This window comes from Tiliqua scincoides, chromosome 2 (assembly GCF_035046505.1).
Source record: "Tiliqua scincoides isolate rTilSci1 chromosome 2, rTilSci1.hap2, whole genome shotgun sequence".
NCBI lineage: Eukaryota > Metazoa > Chordata > Lepidosauria > Squamata > Scincidae > Tiliqua > Tiliqua scincoides.
Window position 1 is genome coordinate 64713836 of NC_089822.1, and position 26503 is coordinate 64740338.

Genomic DNA, 26503 nt, shown 5'->3' on the forward strand with positions numbered 1-26503 from the left:
AACTGTAGACTAGCTCTACAGATAATGGTTTTTATAGACTTCATTAAAAGAAATGTATGGCTGCAGGGAAGACAACATGAAGTTTAATGTGTCTGGAAACATGTTAAATGGCTGAAGAATGTGCAGATAACAAAGATATGACAACAGCCTGGGTATTTCTTCTTACTGAAAGCAAATGGTATGAACCAGCCAAAGCTAAACACTTTTTAGTTCCATTGATTTCTATGTAAGAGAGCCAAGTATGGGCTTAACTTATCCATTACAATCAGTGCAACAAAAATGCTTAACTTTGGATGGCTCATGCAAAAAGCATGGAAGTCACAAAGGGAAATACATTTGGAACAACTTAGAGGAAGTGAGGAAAAGAAACTACTCATGAGGCAGGAATTTGCTTTCAGTTAGCATCACTTCAGGCCCAATCCTATCCTCCCCTCTCACAGCTGAGCCAAGTGGGACGGGTGTGTGGATTGGGAGGCATCAGGGGAAAGGAAATTGAAATCCCCTTGCCCCTCTATATGACTCTTGCTCCGCTATGGGTCTCGTTTGACCTGAGCCAGCTCTGTAGCTGGCAAAAGGACAGAAAGGAGGGAGGAAGTCTGCTAAAGGAGGGGATAGGATCCAGCACTTGCCATTACCCTTGGATTCATCCCTGCCCTCAGTTTCCCTGTACCTGTTCCTCCCTCTCCCCACCCACTTTTGCCTGTCCCTGCCACTGCTGTGCCTGCTCTGGCAGCACACTCCCAAAATGACCACGAACAGAGCAGTGGTGTTCCTGCTTCGGGCAGGGTGGCGAAAGCTTCAGGTGCCACATCTGTGGGTCCAGCATCACTGCTCCTGCTGTGCTGCTTCTGACACCTCCACCTGTTCTCCAGAGCTGTTCCATGGGTACAGCATGGAGGCCCCATGCGGCATCCCCAGGTGCTCCAAAAGCCTTCTGAGGCCTTTGGAGCATCATTAAACAGTACTTCCAGTTTTCGTCAGAAGGCTTTTGGAGCACCTGGGAACGCCGTGCGAGGCTACGGAATGAAGGTGAGTCTGCTCTCCAGGAGGGCAGCATGTTGCAGTTCTGTATTGCAGGGCAGCACAGGGGCCAGGTCCACAACTGCAACAGAGTGCTCTGAGTGCTGACAATGTTCATTCTGCAGCAGTGGACTGTTACACTGTTGCAAAGCTCTCTGACTGGCAGCCCAGTCCTACATAGGATTGGGCAGTAATGGTACATAATCCACAACTGACTTCCAATTCCTATGCTACAAAGCGCACACACACACACCAGTCTTTGAAATGAATCGTGTATGAAGTATGCAACTTTGTCATCTCGGTCAGTAAAGAAACCCAAAAGGATGTAAAGATATTTTGCTTACCAGTTTTTTTTTATTTTTAATGAATGAGCCAAGTCAAGTGAAAATGTGACTGTTCAGTCAATTAGGTCACCTCAGAACTCCACTCAAATATTAGAACAAAAGGCAGAACAGTATTATAGCTGATTATAGTTTATAACAGTAACATTTTCCAGAGCTGACAGAGGAAGAAAAGATTACAGGTTGTTACAATTAACTACAAAATGCATTCTCGGTTTTGGAGCTGCCACAGCAAACTTTGCAACTCTGTAACTCCAACTTTTTATGATTGGAAAACAAATAAACATACCTATATAGACCATCTGTAGTATGAAAAATATTTTCAGGTGATGGGCAGCCCAATCCTATCCTGCACTGGAACAGGCAGGCAGGCCAGCTGGCCTGCGCTGTATCCAGCACAGGGTTGGGGCTGGAAGCAATGCAACCCGGGGCAAGAGGAATCGACTCCCCTTTCTGTGGGAACGTGGTGGGCTAGTTGAAACTGTGCCACCATCCAGGAGGAGGTTTAGGATCTGGCCCAAATGCTGGGTTCTGGCTCCACCCCTCTGCCTGGTCTGTCCACAGGCCCGTCCCTGCCACCCTCCCCCTACCCCGGAATGCCTCCACAGTGCCTCCCCCACCTGCCCCAAACCCCCGCACAATTGACCCACTGCTAGCACAAACTCACCCTCCACCAACACTGCTGGGACTGCATTCGGCCTCCAGAAGCCAGTGCAAGTCCCCTGTACCAGCCTCCCAACTCATCTGGTGGTGCAGAAGTGCCTTACAACACTTTGGCAGGACTTGTGCCAGCCTAGGGCGCACTTTGCATTGTGGCCTGAACCTCACAAATACGCAAGGCAAGCTCAGATGATATTCTGCCTAATTCCCTTATGCTATAATCTTATCCAGGGCTATATGTGTGTGAGCCTCTTTGTCAATCTGCCCCACTTCATATGAACTTTGTGGACACCCTGGTTTCCTTAGGCACCTACCCTTCTTCTTGATCAATTATTTTGAGATTGTGCCTTTGGCACCTCCCTTTTAAGAAACTCCCATGTGCCCTGAACCTCCTTTTCCTTGAGGATTTCTGTCTACAGAATTTGTCTACTATTTCCCTCATCTTTTCAAAGTCTGCAGTAAAAGACAGTATATTTATTGTTGAAGGTTAACTGGATTAAAATAACTGGATTAAAATAAAATCAAAACACCTGAATTAGAGATAGAGAAGGCTATGGTTGATTGAAAACAATCTTTTCTTAGCAAGTCAGTTGTGCAGTTTGAATGTAAGGGAAAAACAGTTTTCCAGGAATCAATGTGCTAGCTGTAGGGAACACTGTCCAGATCATGTTTAACAACTGGGTAACAACTGTGCCTTCCCTGAGCAAAAATAACATCTGGTAAAGTCATGTTGGATTTATTTGTAAAAAGTGTTTTGTAATCTTTATATAGTGAATCCATATAGCCCACTGGGATTGGAAAATGCTCATTTTTTTAACCTGGAAAATATCTTTAGAATATTTACACATCAAGACCTTTTCATAAATACCGACATGCTGTTGACAGGATCAGATTTGCACCTCTATGATATATACTTTGAGAAATATTGGGACAGTTTTAGCATTTATCATATCAGAAGGCTTTGGGTGAGAAGAGGATTTAACTTGTAAGATACTGAAAGAGACATTATCTGAAGATGTTATATGTGAATGAGCACATAGTCCTAACCCACTTTCCAGCACTGACATAAGGGCAGTGCAGCTCCAAAGTAAGGGAACAAACATTCCTTTGAGGACGCCTCCATGAGTGCCATCCAACTGCAGGATGCAGTACATGGCCCATTGGCACAGCTAAGCCAGTCCTGGAAAGTTGGTTAGAATTTCGGTCTGAGTTCTGCTTCATCTCTAGGGTCTAAAGGCCAATTTAAACATCCAAAAGCATTAAGAAGTCACACTTTTTCTGAACAGTACCACTCAAAGCTGAGATGAAGGCTACATATTTCAGTGCTTATTCAATGGATAAGACAAATCCTTGATCACAGAAGAAAAGCATGTTATAAAAACAAAACAAATGTTTTGGATCAGGCCAAGGGCCCAATCATTTGTATGGACAATGTGGTGTGAGACACCTGGTTGGCTTATGTTTCAGCTTGTGATACATTTATGTGGGTTAATGGAATTGTGGAAAGTTCTACTCAGAACCCGGAGAGGGCTCTGATACAGCTCCAGACTCCATGAAGTAATGTGTCGTCCTCCCCTCTCCCCCTCTCCAGGAATAGTACAACTCCTCTGACCAAGTTTCTAAAACAACGTGCATTTTCATGTCATCGCTTGTTTGTTCTTATTTCATCTGTTGCTTCTGGTTGTACAATTTCATAAGTGGCAGAGGAACATTATGTCACTGTGAAAAGTAACATGCTGAGCTTGCTTTAATTAAAGCTTTGTGCTTTGTTCATTCTAGAATAACAAAATGCTCATGGCACTAGATAAAATGACATGGAGGATTTAAGGCCACATCTGAGAAGCCCATTTAGGAAGACGTTGAACATTTACTTTGAGGCAGGTTGTTGTTTCTTTGTGGAAACAGCTGTAAAGGGCCTGTGCACAGTAAGTACGTTGGTTGGTGACTAGAAATTCAGACTGGGTTGGTTCACTCAACCAAAGTAGATTTCTGCTGTTACTGAAACAGAGGAAGAGCTTGAAAGGACCAGCAAGTCCCAAAGCGATTGGAATTCCTCCATTGGGGGACCCCAGGCAAGGAAAAAGACAGCTGTGTTTCCAAACCTGCATGAGATCCCTGACTAAGCTACAAGCAGTTATGGGATCTGAAGTCAATTTGTGGGGGGACAGTGTGGCTACTGTAGCAGAACAGAGCAGTCAAGCCTGGGATCCATTTCTCCCCTCCCCTCCCTCTGCCTGACAGCAACAATTGGTGGACCCATGTTTCCAAGATTAATAGCTCAACATTATCCACTGCCATGCTGTAGCACACAGTCACGCCATGAAGGCATGTGCTGCATGCGATGGTGGGGAGGGGCGATCAGGAGGTCTGGAAGAAGTAACAGAAAATATTTTACCCTGCATAGACCCCTAATGGCCTATAGGTCTCCTCAGATCTACACCAGCTATTATCCAAAGAGAGCCCGGGGTGGGATAGGCCAAAAAATGGGGGTTACTATATGGTATGTGCAAATGCTACCAGAGCCACCCTCTCCTTCCTCTGACAAACCCCCAGGTCCTTCCCTGGAACTCCCTCACATTCCAGCTCCCTGTCAACTGCTCTCCCCTTCCACCAATGTACCTCCTTCAGTGGTGCTTCAGTGCTCCAGTGGGGCCATCACAGTTGCTAGCCATTCCTTCTGGCAGCCCCATTGCATGCATTGTCACTACATCTGCAATACCAACAGAGAGGGCCTTCTACTGACAGAACACTGGTTCAGTCAGTGGAAGGAGCCCATAGGATTTGAGCCTAAGTTTTTAAGTCATTCTGGCAACCCAAAGTCTTTTATGGTGGTATGAAAGCCGGGCTGTTGCCTCAAACAGCAAGAAGTGCAGTGTGCATGGAAGTGGCTCTGGAAGGCTTTGGAGGCATCAGTAATTTGACAGTGGGGTGGGAGGGGGGAACTTTGGGTCATTCTGAGGAAAGTAGGGAAGGCTGCAGGCCAAAGGCGATATATCTCAGTAGCAAATGCACAAGCCAGATCCTATCCCCCATTTTTTTTTACCCATCCCACACTCTTTCTTTCCTCAGACATGTTGGTAGGAGCCCTAGAAGACCCACTGGCCATCAGGGGGCCTGCACAGAGGTAAGTAAAACATATCTCTGACAGGCCTCTTGATCACCCACCTTTGGACGCAGTGAGCAGTCCACCAGCTCAGTTGCATTGGCCCCAATGCTGGGGAATAGGAATGAGCAGTTAGGCTGCAATCCTGTACTCATTTCCCTGGGAGTAATTTTCACTAAACACAATGGGACTGAGTAGGCATGCATAAGATTGTGCTGTCAATCTGTGTTTTCAGAGGGTCTGTGACCATTTTGACAGAATACCTAGCATTCACTAGGTGGAAGATATTTTTAGTCCCCTTGTATCACTTCCTCACTCACACAGTGTAGGTTTGAAAATGTAAGTAGTGGAGCCAAATGGCCATGAAATATTATATGTTGTGTATGACAATGCAAAGTAAAGGTTAAATGTATATAAGATAAGCACAGTGCCAAGTCACAACAGCAATAACTGCAGGTAACAAAATCTTCTTAGAGTGGATAAATTTTATTAAACTTGTAATGTGACAGAGTTACGGCTATGGCACTAAAAGGATTTTCTTGTAAAAGTCTATTACGTGGCATGCTTGGGATACAAGGTTGCTATCTGAATGCCTTCGAAATATGAGTTCATTGGGATGAACTCATACTCATAGTATGGCCTGTACTATTGTCCTGTGTTCCATGAGCACATGCACATTGCAGATATTACTAGAAATAATTATGACTTCTTTCCAGTGGACGCTTTCTTCATATATGGCTGAACATGGTACATATTGCAGTGAGAGGAGGGACTATTCAGAGTTCTGTTACTGTTTCGTTTAAAAGAGCTAACTGAAGGCAGATTTCATAGCACTTTATTATGCCTGACAAACATGTAAATATGTTAGCTGCTCACCTTAGCTATGATTCCTCAGCAGCATTTAATCTACTGCCTAGAGTAAATGACAATATCACACCCTGCACATGCCTGATCTTGTCTGATCTCAGAAGCTAAGCAGGGTCAGGCCTGGTTAGTACTTGGATGGGAGACCGCCTGGGAATACCAGGTGCTGTAGGCTTATACCATAGTCTTTTGAGACTGAAAGTTGCCAACCAACCAGTGGTTAGAGTGGCCATTAACATATTAAGATGATAGTGGTTATATACAGCTTGGGTTGTTAGCTATTCCGTACAATAGGGGAAAAAATTAGAGGAAATATTGACCCTCACAACTGCATTCTCACTTGCTAGGCCATTGTGGCTGGGCTGCTGAACCCTGCCAACCCTATTCCCTCTCCTCCCGCCATGTAAGCACAAGCAAGCCCCTGATGGAGTGCAGGAGTGGAAAATCTTAAAAAACGCTTGGGTTTTCCTTTAATTTGGTTCCCCCCACCTCTGCTTTCTCAGCACACATTGCAGTGAGGTTTTTAAAAAAATCTATAGCTTGTAGAATTTTAAGTCTATGCTTTTCACATTTCTCTACCACCATATCCTAACCCCCCTTCCAGCCCAGTAGACCCCACAAGGTCTCTTCAATTCTGCACCTGCTCAATAGCAGGCGCAGATCCGAGGAGACCCAGTGGGGCCTCTAACCCTCCTCCTCATGCTGGTGGTAATGGTTGCAGGAGTCTGCCGAAAGACTCACACTGCTGCTGTGCCTAGCATCAGTATGTGCAGTGCTGCCCTGGGTCATCATGGGGCCTCCACAGAATGTTCCCATTGGTTGATGGGGAGGTTGGGAAGAAGGAGCTGCTGCAAGAGTCTCTTAGCTAAGAGACTTGTACAGCAGTTGCCCCTCACCAGCAAATGTGCTTTCTTGTAAAAGAGATAATGCAGAGACAACTTTTTCACAGTCTCAAAAGTTGGGAGGGGAAGGAATTGTTGTTACTGCCAAAGAGTTCCCTCTACTTGCCCATGGCCAGGTGGAAGAAGTTGCAGTTGCCTCCTGCTGCCCACTGCTGGTACATTTGGAGGGACGCAAAGGCACAACACTCCTTGGGGTGGGGTCTAGTTCTCCCCCAGAGCCTTCAGCAACCCAGCGTTCAGGGGAGCGCATGGCTAGATATTCATCTGCTATAAAGTGACACAGTCCCATTCACATCAATAAAGTTACATGCATTTACATTACATAAAATCTAGCCTTATAAAGTGCATGCAATTCCTTGCAAAGGGGCCAAATTTTGGAGTACTGTAACACCAAACACTACATAATTCCTAAAGTTTTGACTTCAAAGTTTAGTCTTGGATCTCATGTTAAAAAAAAAAAAAATTGTTCAAAAGTGGAAGGCTACAGTCCAATCATCCCATAATAGACAAGTGCCTTGAGTGTTCCAGCTGATGTCTTTATCTCGCTGAATTATTCCTCTACTCCCTTGAAATGTTCAGTCATAAATTAATAATTTACACTAAGTGAAGTTATGCTGTTGTATGCCCAGCTGATCAAAACAGAGAGGCTGTGAGGCTTCAGGAAAGCAGTTACTGAAATCCTCATGGCTCTAATAGATACCAGAGTATCTGTATATGAGGACAGGTTGGGTAGTAGCTGGGGCAGTGGTAGGGGAGAGAAAGGGAATGGATGTATGGAACTATGCCAGAAAGTTCTGTCTCTTGCTTCTTTCAAATATATGGCTATTGTAGTCTGCATCTAAAAGTCCAGTGGTATCTGGGGACTTTGAATGAATCAATACAGGATCATGTTCTGGAGGTGTAACCATGAACGGGGATGGGGCATTGGTTTTAGTTTGTGCTTGTTTGGGTGCTTCCATAGAATAACGAACCATAGAGTGTTGAACCTGAAATGGCCAGTAATGTATCTAAGTTGAATGTCTTCAAGACAAAAATGATAGAAATGTGGCAGTGTCTCACATGTCTGAGGTGTGCTTTTTCAGTTTTATTTTTTCACAGATTCTCTACTGAATAAGAATTCCAGTGCCTTAGGGCTTGCACTCCTAATGCAAGAACCAGGAATAACATGCCATGTTTACATTGGGAGGTCATCATTGCATTGTTATGTAATTTCTTCAGTGATGAGAGGGCCAGCCAGATTATTCCAAATGAACAAATAGAGCTGGCCAGTGGCTGAGGGAGGGCAGGAGAGGACAGGGAGGAGGCATGCTGGGGAAGGGAGGGGGCGGAAGGGAAGAGGGACCATTGGAGCTTTGCTCCACTGGATCCAGAGCCTCTGTGTCAGGCTGGACAACCAACACGGAGGCTCTTGATTCTATGCTGATGTTTGGGTCACCGTAGAATTGAGCAGCCCCATTGCGGGGCTACTCGCTTTACCTGGGGGAAGGGGATGAAAGTCCCCTTCTCCTGAGGAGCTGCCAGTGGCTGCCTAGAGCAGCGATTTTCAACCTTTTTCATCTCATGGCACACTGAAAAGGCACTAGAACTGCCAAGGCACACCATCAGGTTTTTGATAATTGCCAAGGCACACCATGCTGCCAGTGGGGGCCTCACATCCCTATTGGCCCAACTAATAAATGACCTTCTGTCAAATTCCTGTGGCACACCTGTGGACCACTCGCGGCACACCAGGGCACAGTGGTTGAAAATGGCTGGCCTAGAGCATATAAGATGCGGCAGCAGCCATTTTTGGCGCCACTGCAGCCCCGCGCACCGGGCAGCTCAGGATTGGGCTGTTAATCTCTTTTCAAGGCAAGATAAAATGGAACTTCAAACACTATCACTAACCATTGCTCAAGCAAACAGATGTGGATACCTGGGCCAGCGGTAGCTGTATCTTTAACCACCTGGGCTGAACAAAATAGCAGAGGAGTTCATTACTTTTTCATGTGCAGTTTCACATACACCTGCATAACATTACAGTCCTGGATCCATGGCAATCTAGTCTCTTATCTGATATATTGACTGAAATTGCTTGTGGCCATGTATGTCCATTTGTATCCCATTCATATCAAAGCAAGTTAAATAACTAACATTCAAAATGTGACAATTATTAAAACATTCATTAAGACAAGGGCAGGAAGAAAGTTGATCAGGATCCATAGGGAGATCTCTGAGTGATTTGCAGGAGACGACACTGATGGGATGAGGCTGTGCCCATCCACACATTCAATGTACCACCACACTTGGATGGTGAGGGGCCTTGGTTGTGAGAGGCAAGGCCAACCTGATCAGGGCTTCTTCTCTTGCCTCTACCTGTCTTACCTAAGGAGGTACATTGATACTCATTTTGGATGTTTCATTTCCAGACCTTACCCAAAGGCAGTTTTATTAGGTTGCACTAATACTTTCTACAGCTCAAATCCCTTAAGATTGGAGGAAGGGGAATCCGTTATTTAAGTAGCTTTATTAAAATTGATCCCTGAGCAGAATCTTATGTTAATGTTTCCCCATTCTCAGACTGAGATTCTGCCAGTATCGCACCCTGAGCCTCTGCCCTTTAGTTCAACTCCTTTGCCAAGGCAGCCCAAATGGTACACCAGGGACAGATGATCACATCTGTTATTCTAGCACTGGAATTGCCACTTTTTGTTCACTTTTTACAGGGTAGCCACATCATGGCATTTCCAAATTACTGACTTTCTGTGTCCCACATTTTTTTCAGATAGTTTCTGCTTTTTTGGGGAGAGGGGAGGGATAAAATGCACTCCAACATGTGGACAGGCAAAGTTCTATTAAGACATTTCAAGGCTCTGTTCTTTTGAATTGGACACCTCCTTCTTGTTGCCTTTGCTGATTTTATTGCAGTGTTATTCAACAGAACTGAGCAATCTGTGCTGAATAGGCTCTTATTTGCCACTTAAATAGCCTCACATTGTCTTTTATTATCAATTTCTTTTTCCCCAGGGTGGGGGAGGGGTGGCAGAGGAGAGGTTTCCTTACTTCCTCTCCTTTTTCTTTCTTTCTTAAATAGTGAAATAGCAACGCCTATACTGTTTGAGGATCTTGATAGTTTATTGTTTTTAACTTTGAATTTTCACTGGGTGGGAGGAAAATAAAATGCTAGCTTTGATGCTGTGCTATCTTCTTTTTTTTTAGGGTGTCATTAAAACATATTAGTTGACTCCCTATTACTCTGTAAAGGTAGAAAGTTTCAGTTGTCTGTCAGAGGCTTAGGTTACTGGTAACAGTTTTTGGTGACCTGTCCACAACTATAAAATCCCAGACAGATGGCTAACTAGACTCTGCCTAAAGACCTCCATTGATGGAGAGTCTACCATCTTTTGAGGTGGGCTTTTCTGCTGCCGAACAGTCCATACCATCAGGAAATTGTTCCTACCACTTAATCAAAATCTCCCTTCTAATTTAAACCCATTGGTCCTGATCCTACCTTCTGGAACAAGCAAGAACAAAACTGCTCCATCCATGCTCCATGTGAATGCCCCTCAGATATTTATAGATAGTGATTTCATCTCTTAACTGTCTCTTCTCCAAACAGTAGATGGGTTTCAAAGAAAGAACACTTACAATTTAAAAGCATGTACTGTACATCTTTGTTGGTTGTACAGGTCCTAGACTTTGGAACAGGGAATCCTCAAGCTGTTCCCTTTGCGCGCAAGCTCGCACACACACGTGTGTGTGTGTGTGTGTGTGTGTGTGTGTGTGTTTATCTCATGATATGGTGCTCCATGCAGCTTTGCAGAGCTCATGGAGAGAGCTTTAAACATTTTAACAAGGTATCGCCCCAAAGGCAAAAACACGGACTAGTGGAGTGTATGCACACTGTGCTTTGAAGTGTGCTTTGAGAAATGCATTGCCAGTTTTGTAGAAGACCGTTTTAACACTGAAGATATGCAATTATTTTCTTTAACTCTTTAATTGTTGAAAAGGGTTCCCCCCCCCACTGCAGCATGAAAAGCAAGAGAAAATTTCAAGTGGGACACTGCCATCAAGTGTTCAAAAACTGTCATTACTCTGAGCAAATATCACCTTTATGCACTGAATCCAGAATTCTGTACCACCTGACGCAAGTAAAAAGCATCACACATCTCTCAATGTCAGAGATTTGTAGCTTCCTGATTTGTAGCTAATTTTTAAAGCTGCCCTTCTCCTTCATTGTGTAATTCTTCTGGACTTGCCTGTATCCATTTCTAACGTTTGCTAGAGATTGAGGCATTCGCAATCATAAAATGCCTTCATTTTGTTCATCTTTCTTTTCTAGAACAGGCAATCTTGTTAGGAAAAGTCCTCAGTGATTAGAGTCCCCATAGAAAAGAGGCTTATATCTTAAGATCCTTAATTAAGTGTCTCCCCAATCATTGACTGGATAGTGGAGCTCATGAGGATCTGAATCATTACAACAGTTATTAAATGAGAAGATTGGGAAGCTTTAGAGCAAATGAGCAGAAAGTAATTTAGAGACTAATCACCAACCCTAAATGTTGATTTCAACTATGTGGCATAAACTGTAGTTTGCTCCAACACAGCTAAAACACAGCCCTGGACCACCTCAATTCCAGAAAAGCTACTGATAGAATAGAACTTTGTAGGAATATTCAGAGTCTGACCAGTGCATTGCAAAGGCCTTAACTGGCACTGCTATGTAGAGTTGCTAGTCAGCTGGAAAACATCTGCCCTCCCTTACTCTCAGACAAATGGGTAGAAAGCCTCTTTGTCCTCCCACCCTCATCAATTTTTCTTTTTCAAATCTTTAATTATTTCAAATTTTATTTTGCACATGAAGGGAGAGCAGAACAAACACAGAATAGGGGAAATAGGGCATTTCAGGCCTGGGAGGGGGTCAGGTTCAGCAGCAGCAGCGGTCGCTGAATCCAAACCCCCTTTCCAAACCTGATCCCATGCGCAGACCCATGAAATCACTGGTGAAGGTCTGAGTAGACTCATCTGCACCATAGAGACTTACTCACAGGTAAGGGAATGAATGTTCTCTTACCCAAAGGAGACCACTTCAACGCCCCCCCCCCCCCCCATGCAGCATGCAGCAGTAACCATTTGGGAAAGGATCAGATTAGGTTGTCAATTTTCTATACCAAAAATATTTGGTCATATGAGAATGGGAAATGGTTAAAAAGGACACACCTTATGCTGCAAGGTAATAAAAATATGATTGTAAGAACTGGCTCTTCCTCCAGAGACATGTCAAGGCTTCTTCGCCGTGAAGTGTTGCAGTTCAATACTGCTGAGAAATTGCAGAGCTACTGCTTATTACTCTGAAACCACTGCCTTGGGTTTCTAGGGGAAGTTATATTTATATAAATACCTAGGAAGTCTAGGTCTTTTAAGTACATTAAAATATATTTCACAATTCCACCTGGAAGCTGGGAGAGAATTCCCTTTCAAAGCTACCTAAAGCGGCCACAGAAAAGATTAATTATCGGAATCAAACTGTAATGGATTGGCATTATATAATTTTGTGTGTGTATGTGTGTGTAGACAGGCAGGCATGCACACAAACACAATTATACAAGCAACTAACAGTAGTGAGCTAGTATAAATAACAGAATATTCAGTATAGCCAATGGGCTTGCTTCATGTTGCCGCAGATTTACATTAGACCAGTTTCTCTCCAAGCGCCTTGAGAATATTAATCCCATCCTCTTGAAATCATGTAATTCTTGCCGTTAGATTATATGAGGGGGGAAAAAAACTTAAATCCAGTCCATAATTCCACTTCAGTCACTATTATGGCCGTAATACGATTCCTATCCATTACAGTTTGATGCCGACAATTAATCTTTTCTGCAGCCGCTTTAGGCAGCTTTGGAAGGTAATTCACTCCCAGCTTCCAGTTGGAATTGTGAAATATATTTTTAAGGTACTTAAGTGTAAAGCTCTGTAAAATGAATAATCCATCAAAAATAATTAGGGCTGCCCCTAAAGGAGTTGGTAAGTCAGAAATAAGCAAACCTTGTGCATTCTCCAACTTACGTGTGCTTGTAACAGGATAAGGAAGCTGTCTTTCCCCACTGTCTCCCTGCATGAGTTCTAAAGGGGCAATTTGGGTCAGGGGAAGCAGCATCGGTCAGGAACGGTTTTGATTCAGCTTTGATTAAAGAAATGGTTCTTGAATAACCCCCTTCCCTGAAGACTCTGACTTAGTATTAAGGGCGCAATCCTAACCAACTTTCCAGCACTGATCTAGCTGCAATGCAGCCCCAAGGTAAGGAAACAAACATACCCTTGTGGAGGCCCCCTTGACTGCCTCCTCAATGCAGGCTGCAGTGCACGCCACATTGGCACAGCTGTGTCAGTACTGGAAAGTTGGTTAAGATTGCGCCCAAAGTCTCATAGATTACTTGATTCATCTATGAAATGCATTTTATATTCCATCATGTCACAGGGTATTGGGCTGACACAACTGACTTTGCTACCATCATGTCTCCTCCTGACTCATAGTTCCTGCTCTGAAGTTTACAGAATGTAACCTGCCCATTTATATAGCTGTGAATTTCAACCATATCAAAATTGTCTGGCTTCAAAAGTGCCTGTATTCCTCCATCCCAACCCAAAATTTGAATTCTACAGCCATCATGCACATTCCTACCTTTAAATATTATGCTGGAAGAGGCTCTGCTGCTATCATCTTTGGCAATGACATACAGTGATTCCCAAAGTTTTTAGAGGTTCTAGAACAGGAGTGTCAAACTTGTTTCATACAAAGGGCTGAAGTTAGTGTTCATGGTGCCTGCTGAGGGCCAGAAGTGACACATTAAGCAGGAAGTGACATCATTAAGCAGATGAAGGCCAGAAAGAAGCACTTGGTTCTCACATAGAAATTCATTAGCTGCAAATGACAGAAGAGAAAATGTGCAAGTCTTGTTTATAATTTCAAGATATGAGAGAGTCCAATTACCATGCTGGGAAAGCCCAATTATAACAGGGCCAGATAAATTGCTTCCGGGGGTCGCATCCAGCCTGTGGGCCTTATGTTTGACACTCCTGCCTTAGAGGCTGCTGCCTGATTTATAAATGCCAAGGGGTGTGGCTATAATGGTGATTGGGCAGCACTACTCCCACCCAAGTAGCAGCTTGTTTAACCCTTGGTGCACATAACCACCAAACACTGGGTCATGATCCACTGGTGGGACACACATTTTGGGAACCGCTGATAGAAGTTACCATACACTGAATTGGTCCCTTTAGCTCAGCACTGTCAACAGATACTGACAGCAGCTCTCCAGAATGTCACACAGGGCATTCCCAGCAATACCATGGTCAGTAGCACAACTAAGGGGGTCTGGGGGTCAATTGTCCTGGGCTCCACTGTCAGAGGGGGTGTCACACCGGCCGAAGCCAAGATGGCAGCAACCAGCGTGCACCCTTCTCCAAGAGCTGTTGCTTGGAAAAAAGGTTTTAAAAGGGCCTATGTCTAGGTCTGGCAGCAATCAGAAGGGGGCCAGGATCAGGGGGTGGTGGAGCACGGGGCAGTGAAAGGCCATAGATGGTGTTTGCTGCTGCCAGCTCCACCTCCTGCAGTCTCTTTTTTTCCTCTGCACTGGAGGAGGAGGAGGCAACAAACACAGTCCCTGGCCACTTGCTGCCCCTACTGCTCAGATTGGGGTCTTGGGGGGCAAGCAGGAGGGGGCTGGTGCTGGGGGAGGTGGGGGAGCAACCTTCTGCAAAAAGTATCAAGTTTTTTTCCTCTGGAGAGGAGAAGGAGGCAAACACAGTGTCTGGTCACTTGCCGCCCCTGGCTCCTCAGCTTGGGGGCTTGGGGAGTGACCGGGGTGCAGCAGAGGTGATGCGGGTGCAAGAAGGTGATATCACTTCCGAGCTCAGCCCCAGGCTCCGGGGTGATTAGCTATGCCACAGCATGAGATGAACCTCGGACCTTCTGCATGGAAAGCATCCTTAGTGACCACTTAGTCATGGTCACTAAGCTATGTCAATGATGTGAGAGAAGAGTCTTCCATAAGCCTGCCCCTAACTACGTAGGCAACATATTAGTACTTTGGTTTGCTATTAATATTGCTAATCAAGATGTTTAATTTAATTTTTCAATTTACTCAGCTTTAACGTATACAGGCATTCCCCTTATCTGCGGTGGTTTGTTCCTGTCCTCCCATGGATACCGGAAACCACAAATGAGGGAGAACCCTGTCTCTGTGCCACCCCGCACCCCATTACCTTTGATCATGTTGATTATATTCCCCTGAAATGATAAAATGTCTTGCTTGAACCAATGCTATAAGCAAAAAGCTTATAGCCAGACAAGTAGGCAAGCAGCCTGCAGCCTAGAAGGGAGACTAAGGGCAAATGTTCATTTACTGTTTCCTGCTTCCTTTGCTCTTATTCTCCCTTCTAGGCTGCTAATATTTCATCCAGGTTTTCCAGATGAGTTAAAATGTTTTACAAAATTTCATACTATTTCCAGTAAAGTGTCTTACATCATTTTCAATGAGTAAGCCTCAACTTTCAACAGTTCCTCCATAGTCATTAAGCAGGCGTTTACACAAATAAAACTGTGGTTTCCTTTTAAGGTGAAGAAAAAGTATCAGAATAAAGAAACAATTTGTGTCTAAATCTTGCCTGCTGTATCCTCCTTACCAAGAACATGCTGCAAAATGTCCCACACTTGTGGAGTGAGGCCAGTTTCCTTCCAGCGTCACAACTGACAAGACAGATCTATACACCAGGAAACTGAACCCTGATTCTGCTGTCATCCTTAAATTTTTACAGACAGTTCCTGCCTACCTTTTCATTTTAAAGTGAAACTCTTGTTAAGGTGTGTTCCAATGCCAACAGACTGAGGCAAAGAGGCAAAGAAAGAAGGCCCATAGCCAGGGAGATAGACCAGGGACAGACTGCACTTGCTCCCAGTGTGGAAGGGATTGTCACTCCCGGATTGGCCTTTTCAGCCACACTAGACGCTGTGCCAGAACCACCTTTCAGAGCGCGATACCAGAGTCTTTCGAGACTGAAGGTTGCCAACAACAATGCTAAATAGTTTGGGAACCACATTAATTCATTAACTGCCTCTGTGTATACCATATGAAGTATATATGTGAATATTTTACTATATGTGTGAATTATAGCATAATAAAATTTGACACTATAAAGTGTGTGTTCATTTTCTTGAGATGCCTTGTTGTTTGACCCTCAGAACCAAGGCGGATATAGTATAACCCAGGGCTTTTCAAACTAGGGCATCACAACGCCCCAGCCAGAGAGCCCTGGCCACTTTCCTCTTAAAGGGGACAGGAGGGAGGCAGCAATGCAGGCCCCAGGATTGCGTCACTAAGAGGGCTGCAGGGACTGAGATGCACTTACAAGTCCCTGCAGCAGCCTGTTGGGGGTGTGGGGAGTGCTGCACAACCTTCTGCAGGGCTCCCCAGGTCTTAAAAAGTGAAAGCGCTGCTCCACTTCTGGTTTTGCAGAAGTGAACCGTGATCGCTCCACTTTCACTTTTTAAGCTGCGGGGAGCCCTGCAGACAGTCGCACAGGGCTCCTCACACCCCCGGCAGGCTGCTGCAGGGACTGGTGAGTACATCCCAGTCACTGCAGCCCCCTTAGTGATGTGACCCTGGAGATCGCGTCGCTGCCTCCCCCCCTGCCCCCGCAAGAACTTACTGCGGTTCAGACACTCCCTGGGAGTTTGAAAACCGCTGGTATAACCTAATCTCCAATGCTTGTTTTTGAAAAGATAAATGTGGGATTAAACCAGATTGGGACTGTGGTCCTAGGGGTATGGAGGGGTTCATCCTTTCCCCTTAAGCCAATTTCCCCAATTTAAACCACCTCCTATAAACTGCTATTTGCCCCACAAGGGAAAACATGAAGGAACCTATGTGGTCCTTCTATATATTTCCCAGTGGCTCAAAAAGCAACTTGGGTAGTAAAGTAAATTGTTGTATTTATATTCTTTTTATCTCTGTAAACCATTTTGGATGCCCACAAATGTGGGGGGAAAGCAGAAAACATATGTATTAAATAAAAATGAATCAATCCAGAAAACAACATGGAGAGAATGGGTTAAATCCCTTTCCTCTGCTGCAAATCAAATTCCACACACCCCCATGGTTGCATTTATCTAAAAACAAACACAAAAAAACATGTGCAATCTGATTATGGATTTCCCAGCATCATGTTTTGTTTGGCCCAAAGTCAGTATTTTCAGATGACGGTAACTAGGAACTAATCATGTCAGGATTATAATAGTAAAGACATTTATCCAAGAACAGACTTCTTGTTGCTTGAAAAAAATGTTCTGGCACACCTTGACCTTTCAAAATGACAAGGCATTCCTAGTCCATCAGGTTTCCTTGTCCCTGTTTTTTTTTTCTTTTTAAATACAAAAGCCACAAATATTTACCTTGAAAAGAAACATTGACTCTGAGCTATTTCACATGCAGTGGATTGGTATGAACGGACAGCTTTTGCAGGCGATTACACTACCCTTGTAGTTCTGAAATTGCCACTGATGCCTGTAAATGGACAACCATATGTCTTAGGTATGCTTACAGCCCAATCCTATCTAACGCCCCTGCATCGATTCCGTCATGCTGCCAGAATGCATGCTGCATTCTGTAGGGTGACAAGTCCCAGAGGTCTCCTCTGAGTAGGGGAACATTTGTCCATTGCCCAGGGGTAGGTCTCTGCTGCCAAAAGGGATTACCTGGACCTGGACCAAGGATTTTGCTGGTGAAAGTTTGATCCAGGAAGGTAGATCAAGGCCAGGAAGGGGATAAGGCATTAGCAATGCTGATACCACTCTCACCTTGGCCTCAAACCAGCCCCTCTCTCCTTGCCTTGATCCACCACTCATTTCTGCCCCAGTCGCCACACCATTTCTATCCCTCTTGCCTGTTCCGCCTACCCCCTGCTCACCCCCTCCCCCACTCAGGCTTACTGGCATTGGGGCTTTTCCTGGGTTCACTGGCATGCAGCCACTTGCTTCTGCAGCCCAGCTGAGCAATATGGTATTTTGTGACAGCATCTGAGCATGCTGTGCTGCTAGAATTGAGTTCCGGAGGCTCAGCACGCCCATAGATTGGACCACGTGTTTATGAAAAGAAGATGTGCCCATGTATAATGCAAACTAGGAAAAGTGATTGCATGAGCCATAACCTGCACTAATAAGCAGAGTGACCTCATTTATGTCTGCATAATTCTTTGCTGCCTGAACACTGAGCACAGACTCTCCACAGTACTAACTTATGACTCTCCGCACCTCCTTTACCGATATGCTATCGCCTTTGGCTCCTGTGTTTTCATAGCTGTGGTGTGCAGGGCAGTGATACATGCAGGCAAGATTAGGACCATAGAAAGGGTCATGTTGCAAGCAAAGATGCAAAGGTAAATGTGGTCAGATAATTGAAATTATTGCCTAATTTATCAATTAATTTATGTAGCACCATCTGCACACATGGTGTTCTACAACTAATAAGAAGACAGCTCACAATCTAAATGCAACACATAGGAGACAACAGAGGATGGGAAAAGAAGAGGAAATACGGAAAAACTAGTGAAGAACACATGGTTATTTCGTGTTCTCTTATGCTTAGTTATGGATGGTGAGAGGGCTGCCTGGATAGTCACTCACAGTGAAGAGTCTGATGGAGCTGCTATTCTTCCCCACCATTGTTAGTGGGGTCTCTGAATGTTCCTAGAAAGCCAAAGAGGAAAGATTCTCTGGACCTTGCAAAGCACTTTAAATAAACTTAGTTTTGAATATCGGGCTTCTCTATGTACATTAGAAGCACCTCACTAGCACAGTATTGTTGTCTATCAGGTCAGTGGCGGTGCTGGGTGCTGATCTGGTGGTCTTTTGCATGTGTCTGATTTTTGACCTGTTGGGGGGAATGGGGGAAAGTGTTAAGTGGCTTCTCTCAGAAGAATATAATAACATCAAGCATCACTGGATCAGGCCAAAGGCCCATCTGTTTCTTGTATCTCCCAGTTGCCCACCAGTGCCCCAGGGAGCATGCAAGACAACAAGGTACCTGCATCCTGTTGTCACTCCCTTGCGCCTGGCATTCTGAGGCACACTGCTGCTCAGATACAGCTTGCCCCAGGCTGCTTTGGGTTAGGAAAAATGAAGAAAATGGAATCACAGAACTCCAAATAATGTGATTTCAGCTCAAGTTTAGGACAAAGTTTTCCCTGCTGGTGTTCACAATGAAGCCTACTCATTTTGCATGCTGTTAAGTTAAACTACCACCTCTTCTTTACTTAAAAGGGCACTTGCTTGGTGGCTAATGTGCCATGTCTCTCATCATATTTTGTACAGGTTCAAGCAGTAGCCGTAAGCAGAATCACACAATGTTTATACAGACTGTGCACTCCAAAAACTTCTATGTGCTGCGGGCTGCTGTTTCTAAAAAATAAGCAATGCCCTACATCTCATGTGGCTGTCTTTTACTTCCTGATCACATTTGAGACACATCGCCACAATATTTGACCACAGTTATGACCCTGACGTGACACTGGAGTTATCTTCTGTCAGGGATATTTATATGAGCAAGCACCACAGCATCCATTATCTATGATCGTTATTAACAACTACTATTACCAGCTCCCAGTAAATGAATACATGAATGATAGTAATCAGAGGTAGTAGAGGAACCATCAAAAGCATTCATGAAACTAACAATATCTCATCACCATGACTGTGTTTCAGTATTAGTCCTACTTTTAGCTTGTGAACAATTATTATAAGTGGAAACATTAAGATCCACTGGGGAGATCCAGATCAAAGTCATAAAAAGAACTGCTTCAAGGCAGAGCAGAATGTTCTTGATAGTGGCCCTCAAGCCATGGAACATGCTCAATATTAAGTCCTATAACTGTCCATCACTACTGAACTTCAGAAACTGAATTGTAGTGCTTTGTTTCAGTTGGCTTTCGAAGACATTCTGAGAGCTACTTCTCTTGCTATTGGAATTCTGCTGGTATTTTGGTGATGAAATAATGTTTCTGTGTGTTTAGTGTTGGGCAAGTTTCCTTGAATTTTTAGAGAAAGCAGAATGCATTGCAACATAATAGTGTAAAACATTCAGTATGCTTACATTCCATTGATATCAGTGGTGATAAAAGTGCACAATTAATTGTTTGAACAGTTTATTTCAATAGAACCAAAGCATGTTTATCCGTATTGCATGTTCTTTTATCCGTATTGCCTACAGGAACTGTGATACAAATTCTGTAGGTCTACGTATGCACAAAACCTATGTATTGATGTTTCAGTGAGTGCTATACATGTATAATCTCCTGGTGTGTTCAGAATGTGTTTAACCACATTGAAATGAGTGGGAAAGCCTCTGTTTGTATGAAACTCCAACAACCGACCACACAGGTATGTACACATTTGCCCCAATCCAGTGCCTTTGGAACACATGTATAAATTGATACAGTACTGATACTGTATACTGCCCCCAAGTGTCTACTGATACAGTACACACTTGGGGGCACACTGTCCTAGATGACTGCCAAAAAAAAAATCCAGGTCATTGGTTTATGTTTGAGATCACATTTATAATATACAGAAATATAGTAACTATTGTGCTTTTCAGCTCAAGTAAAAATAAGAAAATATTGACGACTTCCCAGATTCTGGAATGGGAAAATTTCCAAGGGCCTTTGGTGTTTGGTTTTAGAATATTCAATGATTTAACAACAGACAGAAACCAAACATGTGACCTCCTTTTGGATGGCTCAAAGCTATGTGTTAATCATCTTCCTGACTTAATTTCACAAGCTTGGGGTTTCATCTGGTTTGTGTGCAAGAGTGACTTCCAGGAGACACAGGAGGTGGGGCAACGAGACAATGAATTATGTAAAAACTCTGGGAGTGGTTACAGTCAGGTAAACTTCAATAGTAGGAAGGGCTACTGTGCACACAGTCACACTACTTGTTATTGCTGGTTGAGAAGGATCACAGCCTCAGCTTTGAAAAGAAGCAGAAACAAAACCCTCTTGCTCTCTGGCAAAACATATGGCTCTGCAGGAAGTTAATGGTGCTTTTTCCAAAAGCTACAGAAACCCTGCATTTGAGGTAAGCCTAAAAGTTTTTTATTTTATGGAAATCTAAATTGCCATGGAAGAGAGATTACCTGCTTGCCGCAGGCACTCACTGGTTTGGCAATCACTGGTTTACCTATAAGGTTGTAAAGAGCGTAAAGAGCTCGTGGCCAAATTCTGAAACATAACTGAGCTACTTAGAACAGAGGCTCTGCTTTCTTTCGTCACTTATAGGAGGGGTATTACAGGCCAAGCCTTTTGTTTGCTTTTGACTCGGGGCAGTATTACCTGCGCTCACAGGCTTTACTCTGTCCTGCATGTTACCTTTTCAATTGCTCAGCATCTCAGGCTGGCATTGTGCTAAGTAAGTTGTTGTGACTGTAAGTCTGGCAGTGTGCTCATTTGGCTCCAGCAAACATTGCACTTGACGGTATGTAAGCATCCTGTTCCATCATAACTATTTTAAAAATAACTGACAAATGGCATATCCTGAAAAATGCAAATGTCTTGTCAAAATCCCTGAGTGAAACCATTCCCAAATCTTTATGTATATGTGAGAAGTAAGCTCACATATACATTAAAGCCTTAAAGCCAACAGTACAAAACCCAGGTTTGTGTAAAACAATCACCCTGTCTTACACAATCACCCTGTCTTAGGATCTTCTCCCGATCACCCAATTACAAGCAGGGAGATTGGAGTTTGTATGGCCTGGCTGGAACACGCGAGCCCCTTCCCCTGCGAGGGGATTGGTGGAGGGCTGTTGCTGGGGGGAGCAGAGGTATTTTAAGGACACAGCAACAGCCCCCCTTCCTTCTTTGCTTGTGGGCGACGAGCGGACACCCACCCACCCGTTATGCAGTATGAGTTTTACTGGTCGCCGTTTGGGGCCGGGTAGGAATTTTTTGCTGCTTGTCAAGATTGGAGGATGACAGGCAGTTTTTTTGCCTACCCCAGATTGCCATGGGCATGGGGCTGCGCCCCTATAAATATAATCGGTCACTTTATGTTAGCAGGTGGTGTGGTAGAGGTGTGCTTGGGACTTTGGAGTGCACCTTCAGACAGCATAGGCAGGGCAGAACCCAATAGCAGTCCTCAGGGGCTCAGCGGCACAAGGACATTGACTGGGGCCCTGGCCGGGACCGCGGGGGTCCTCCTCAGAGGCTCAGCGGCTCGAGGCGGCACAGCCCGTGGTCCAGCTGCCTTCCCCTTATGGGACAGACCTGGATGAGCTGCGTTGCCCAAGAACGGGGCGCAGCTTGGAGTCAGGTGCACATCCCGCCTGGGGGACAGATTTGGTTCTGGGGCCGCCCAGTGGTCCCGCCTCCGCACCACAAAGGGGTTTTCGCTGCCCCTGCAACTGCAGGTCTCAGCCTCCTTTCTGTATTAAAATGCTAATAAAGTGGCCCTTTCTCCCATGTGTGTTGTCCCGAATGTTCATTGGACGGTGCCCAGACAATTCCTTGGTGCCCAGGAGTACAAGGCCCCCCATGAAAATAACATCTGTGTGCATGATCCTTTCCCCAGTAACACAAATAAAAGCCACATACATAAAGCCCAATGCTTGGAGTGCTCATGTAACCTTATGAAGAGTGCATTCATTCCTACTAATACTCATCCCAGGATAGCATCTTTTCCAGTGACTATATTCTGTTTTCTCTCTTATGTCTTTTTTAAAATTTCTCTTGCCATATAAAATGCTTTTGTGAACTTTTGCTGTGTGCTGATGTTGTTCAGTTTATTAAAATATCCTTACTATCTATGAATGGCAACTAAACCTTGTGAAGTCTGAGAAGCCGTGGTAGCAGTGGCTGTAGTTGACTCCCCATGCAAACAATCTCTCCCTTGGGCACCATGGCTTTTTTGGTGGTCCATGAAACTGGAGGCCTGAATCTGGAGCCTCATCAACCAGCTGCCAGTCTCTGGAACATCACAAAATATTTGACTTGATTTGTCATTTGACAAGTTTTACGCGTGCCAGTGAAAGACAAAGAGACATAATTTTGCATCCCTCTCCATTAACACTATTTACCTGGGCAGACATACACTGTCCATGGGGAGAGCATGATGGTGGGACCAAGACTTGCTGCTGGCATGCTATAAGGACATGGAGAGTCTCCACACTTACAGAATGTCACTTATACAGTGTTACTGTGACAAGAATATGGATGAATACTAAACCACTCCTCAAAAAAGAATCCGTTAAAATAAAACTATCATTAAATACAACCTGGAAGATGCCATCTATTCCACTTATTTTATATTTTGGTTGTATCTTGAGGATTGGTTTATCATTTGTTACCAAAATAAATGACAGATGTTACTGCATTAATGAGTGATACGTATGTGGATATAATATGTTATACATTTATAGAAAAGAAATGCTAACCGAACTGTTTTGATATACTGATTTCACTAATACACAAAATTGTCTGATGATTGTTCTTTTTTTTGTATATATGAGTCATTTTGGCTGCTATTGTTTAGAAAAGTTTCAGCTATGATAATGACTGGTTGCATGTTTTCTCTCTGCCGCGAGACAGTGAAAAGACCTGCAGTCTGCGCTCCGCCTGAATCCAGGCAAAATGGGAGTAGCATACTGTTCTAATAAAATCTGGCAGACTAGGGAAAAGTGGCCACCCGCCTCGCAATATTGCACATCATAGGGGATGGAAGCAGCCTCCTTTATTTTATGCAAGCCACCTCTGGATCCAAAGGCAGGATAACAGCCCAATCCTTTATAAATTCCTCCCTTCTTGCTGATGCACATGCACCAAGGAGATGCATGCTGCATTCTATGGTGCGCGGTTGCAGAGGACTTCTCAAAGAAAGGAAACTTTTGTTCTCTTATTGTGAGGAAAGTCTATGCTATTGCTATGGGTTTCCTCAGTTCTGTGCTAGCCATTTTGCTTATGTTTGCTTATGTTAAGACATAAGCATAGCCTCATGCTTATGTCACTGATTTCACTCTGTTCCACCTCCCTTCATGTCCCCCGTACCCATCCAGAAATGCCCCAACAACTGCCCCACCATCTGCCCCACCTCTGCCTTACCTAATAATGGAGGATAGTATCTTCACCACCGGCAAGCATGTGCAGCCATCAGCAACTGTGATGGTGGCCTCGTTGTGTGCACCAGCAGTGATAGCAAGCATGACAATGTTGCATGATGCATGCCGGATCCAGATACTACTGGCTCAATTCTGACACTTCTGCTGGCAAAACACGCATTCTCCCAGCAAATCCTATCAGATAGGACTGGACCAATAGTTAATGGAATTAACAGCACAATTCTATGTGTTTCTTCTCAGACATAAGACTGATTGTGTTCAATGGGACTGACTCCCAAGAAAGTGTTTACAGGCTGCAATCCTACACATGCTTACCTGGGAGTAAGCCCCATTGAGTAATGCTTCTGAGTAATGCATAGGCTTGTGCTGTAAGAAATACCTATTTTTCCCATACTTTATTACTTTTTTGTCCTTTTGTCACACTGTCATCTCTGGCAAACAAGTTTTGCAGATTTTTGAAGGACTACAAAAAACTGTGAGCAGAGGTTATAGTGAGATGAATTCACACCACAATTAACAATGGTCTATCATACCACAGTGTCCATCTCCAGCTATATAGTTAGGCTAAACTAGGGGTGTCCAAACTTTTGGGCAAGAGGGCCACAACATTCCTCTGACACTGTGTCAGAGGCCAGAGGAAAAAAAGAATTAATTTACATTTCAAATTTGAATAAATTTACATGAATGAATATATTAGAGATGGAATTTATATGAATGAATGAAGGTCTTGCAATAACTCAAGACCTATAAAAGGACTTGCACAAAGCAAGGTCAGCCTTTCCTTTGCTGCCGCTGCTGCATCACACACATGAAACAGCAAGCAGTGGAGGGAGTCCTCATCCCACAGCTCATGCAAATGGCCGAAAATTTGGCCATCACACTGAGAGCAGTTGCAGTGGGCCAGCACAGGCTCCAGCAAGTCTCCAGAGGGCCAGAGGCCCTTTGGAGACCAGGGGCTCCCTGCGGTCCGGATTGGCAGTCCTTGAGGGCCACAAGTGGCCCCAGTGCCGGGGTTTGGGCACCCCTGGGCTAAACCAGTGGTTCCCAACCTGGGGTCTGTGTACCAGGTCCTCTAGAAGTACTTGAAAAAGAATTGAATAAAGGTGGAAAAAGATTGTTCAGTATTAGACTGCATTGCAGGCTGGCATTAAAATGCCTTGTGGGGCTAATATGAGGGGTTCAATTTATGGAAATGGGCTGCCAAGGGGTATGCAAGTGAAAAAATGTTGGGAACCAACTGAGTTAAGTGACAGTGACAGGTCCAAAGTTTCCTTCATCGCTGAGCATGGATTTGTATCAAAATCATCCTGGTTCAAGTCAAACAGTCTATACGCAATGGCTCTCACTGCCAGAGCTGGCCCAATGTTCAGGTGTCCCCTTCCACCTTGGTGGAGTCCCGGTGGAGAAGAAGGTTGTTATGCCTTTTGCTGTTGTAGTGGCGTAAGTAGAAGCAACATTCTTCTGGCTGGGAGGCACCCTTCGCCCACCAATGTGCCACACTATGTCAGTCAGGGGAAACAATGTGACAGCCCAATCCAACCTAAATGCCCAGGCAGATATGCAGTAGCACTGGCACGGGGTACATCCTGTGGGGATTTTTGGCTAACAAAGATCTCCTTGGGGTAAGCATTTGCCCCAGGTTAAGCCCCAGTAGCAACAATGGGTCAACTAGGACATGTGCAGCAATATCACTGGTGCAAGTCCACATTGATCTGTACAGGCAGTCCAGGCCTGGGAAAGGGGCTGGGTTAAGCATGTGCTGCTGCTGTTGAACCTGATCCACCCATCCCACCCCCATCTCCTCCTCATTCTGCCCTCCACCCTGTTCAACCCTTCCCTACCCTCCCCCATTATGGGCTTACCTGCTGCACCCACCAGAAAGGCCAGGAAGGCTCTTCCCTTTCTACTGGCACACTAGCACTTTTGTGGCGGTCAGTGCCGGCAGAACCCATGTTTTGTCAGCACTGCCTTTCAGTAGGATTGGGCCATTAGAAAGCTAGATGAATGCTAGAAGAACTGTGTTGTTTTATTTCTGCCACTGCAATGGCAAAAGAAATTAAAACCCACTGTGCCTCCAAGATAAGGGGAGGAGGTCCACCCAGCTATCGCTTTGTCGGCTAGCTGCCTAAGACTTATGCATTGTGACACTGATCCTGCTCACTGCTGGGGTGTGATACAACTAGGGATACTACTGAGTTTCACAGTTTCTGATTCAGAAATACAAATCCCAGCAGCACATAATACTTGTCTTAGTCAGGGCAAGCATTACTTTCCCAAGAGTTTTTAAAGTGCAACTATAGCAATTCCACTGAACATCAAGGCATCCCAATGAATTTTCTTATCTTTTGTCTTTGTTTTTCTCTCAGTGTAAGTTATAGTATGCAAGAAAACTTAGGCTAGAGGGCCAGCTAGCTAATAGTTCTTTTTATAAACTCCATTACACCTCCCAGATCTTGATCAGAGTTT

At 44.5% G+C, this 26503-nt stretch overlaps 1 protein-coding gene and 1 pseudogene across 1 annotated transcript in view; both read left to right on the forward strand.

Annotated features, from left to right (window-relative positions):
• The first annotated feature begins 903 nt into the window (after window positions 1-903).
• SLC28A3 (solute carrier family 28 member 3) overlaps window positions 904-26503 on the forward strand; it is a 70878-nt gene continuing 45278 nt past the window's right edge. The window contains exon 1 of the mRNA XM_066612570.1: window positions 904-1029. Coding sequence (XP_066468667.1) covers window positions 904-1029 — 126 coding nt within the window. The remainder of the gene's footprint in view (window positions 1030-26503) is intronic.
• Window positions 6043-6163, forward strand: LOC136643326 (5S ribosomal RNA; annotated as a pseudogene).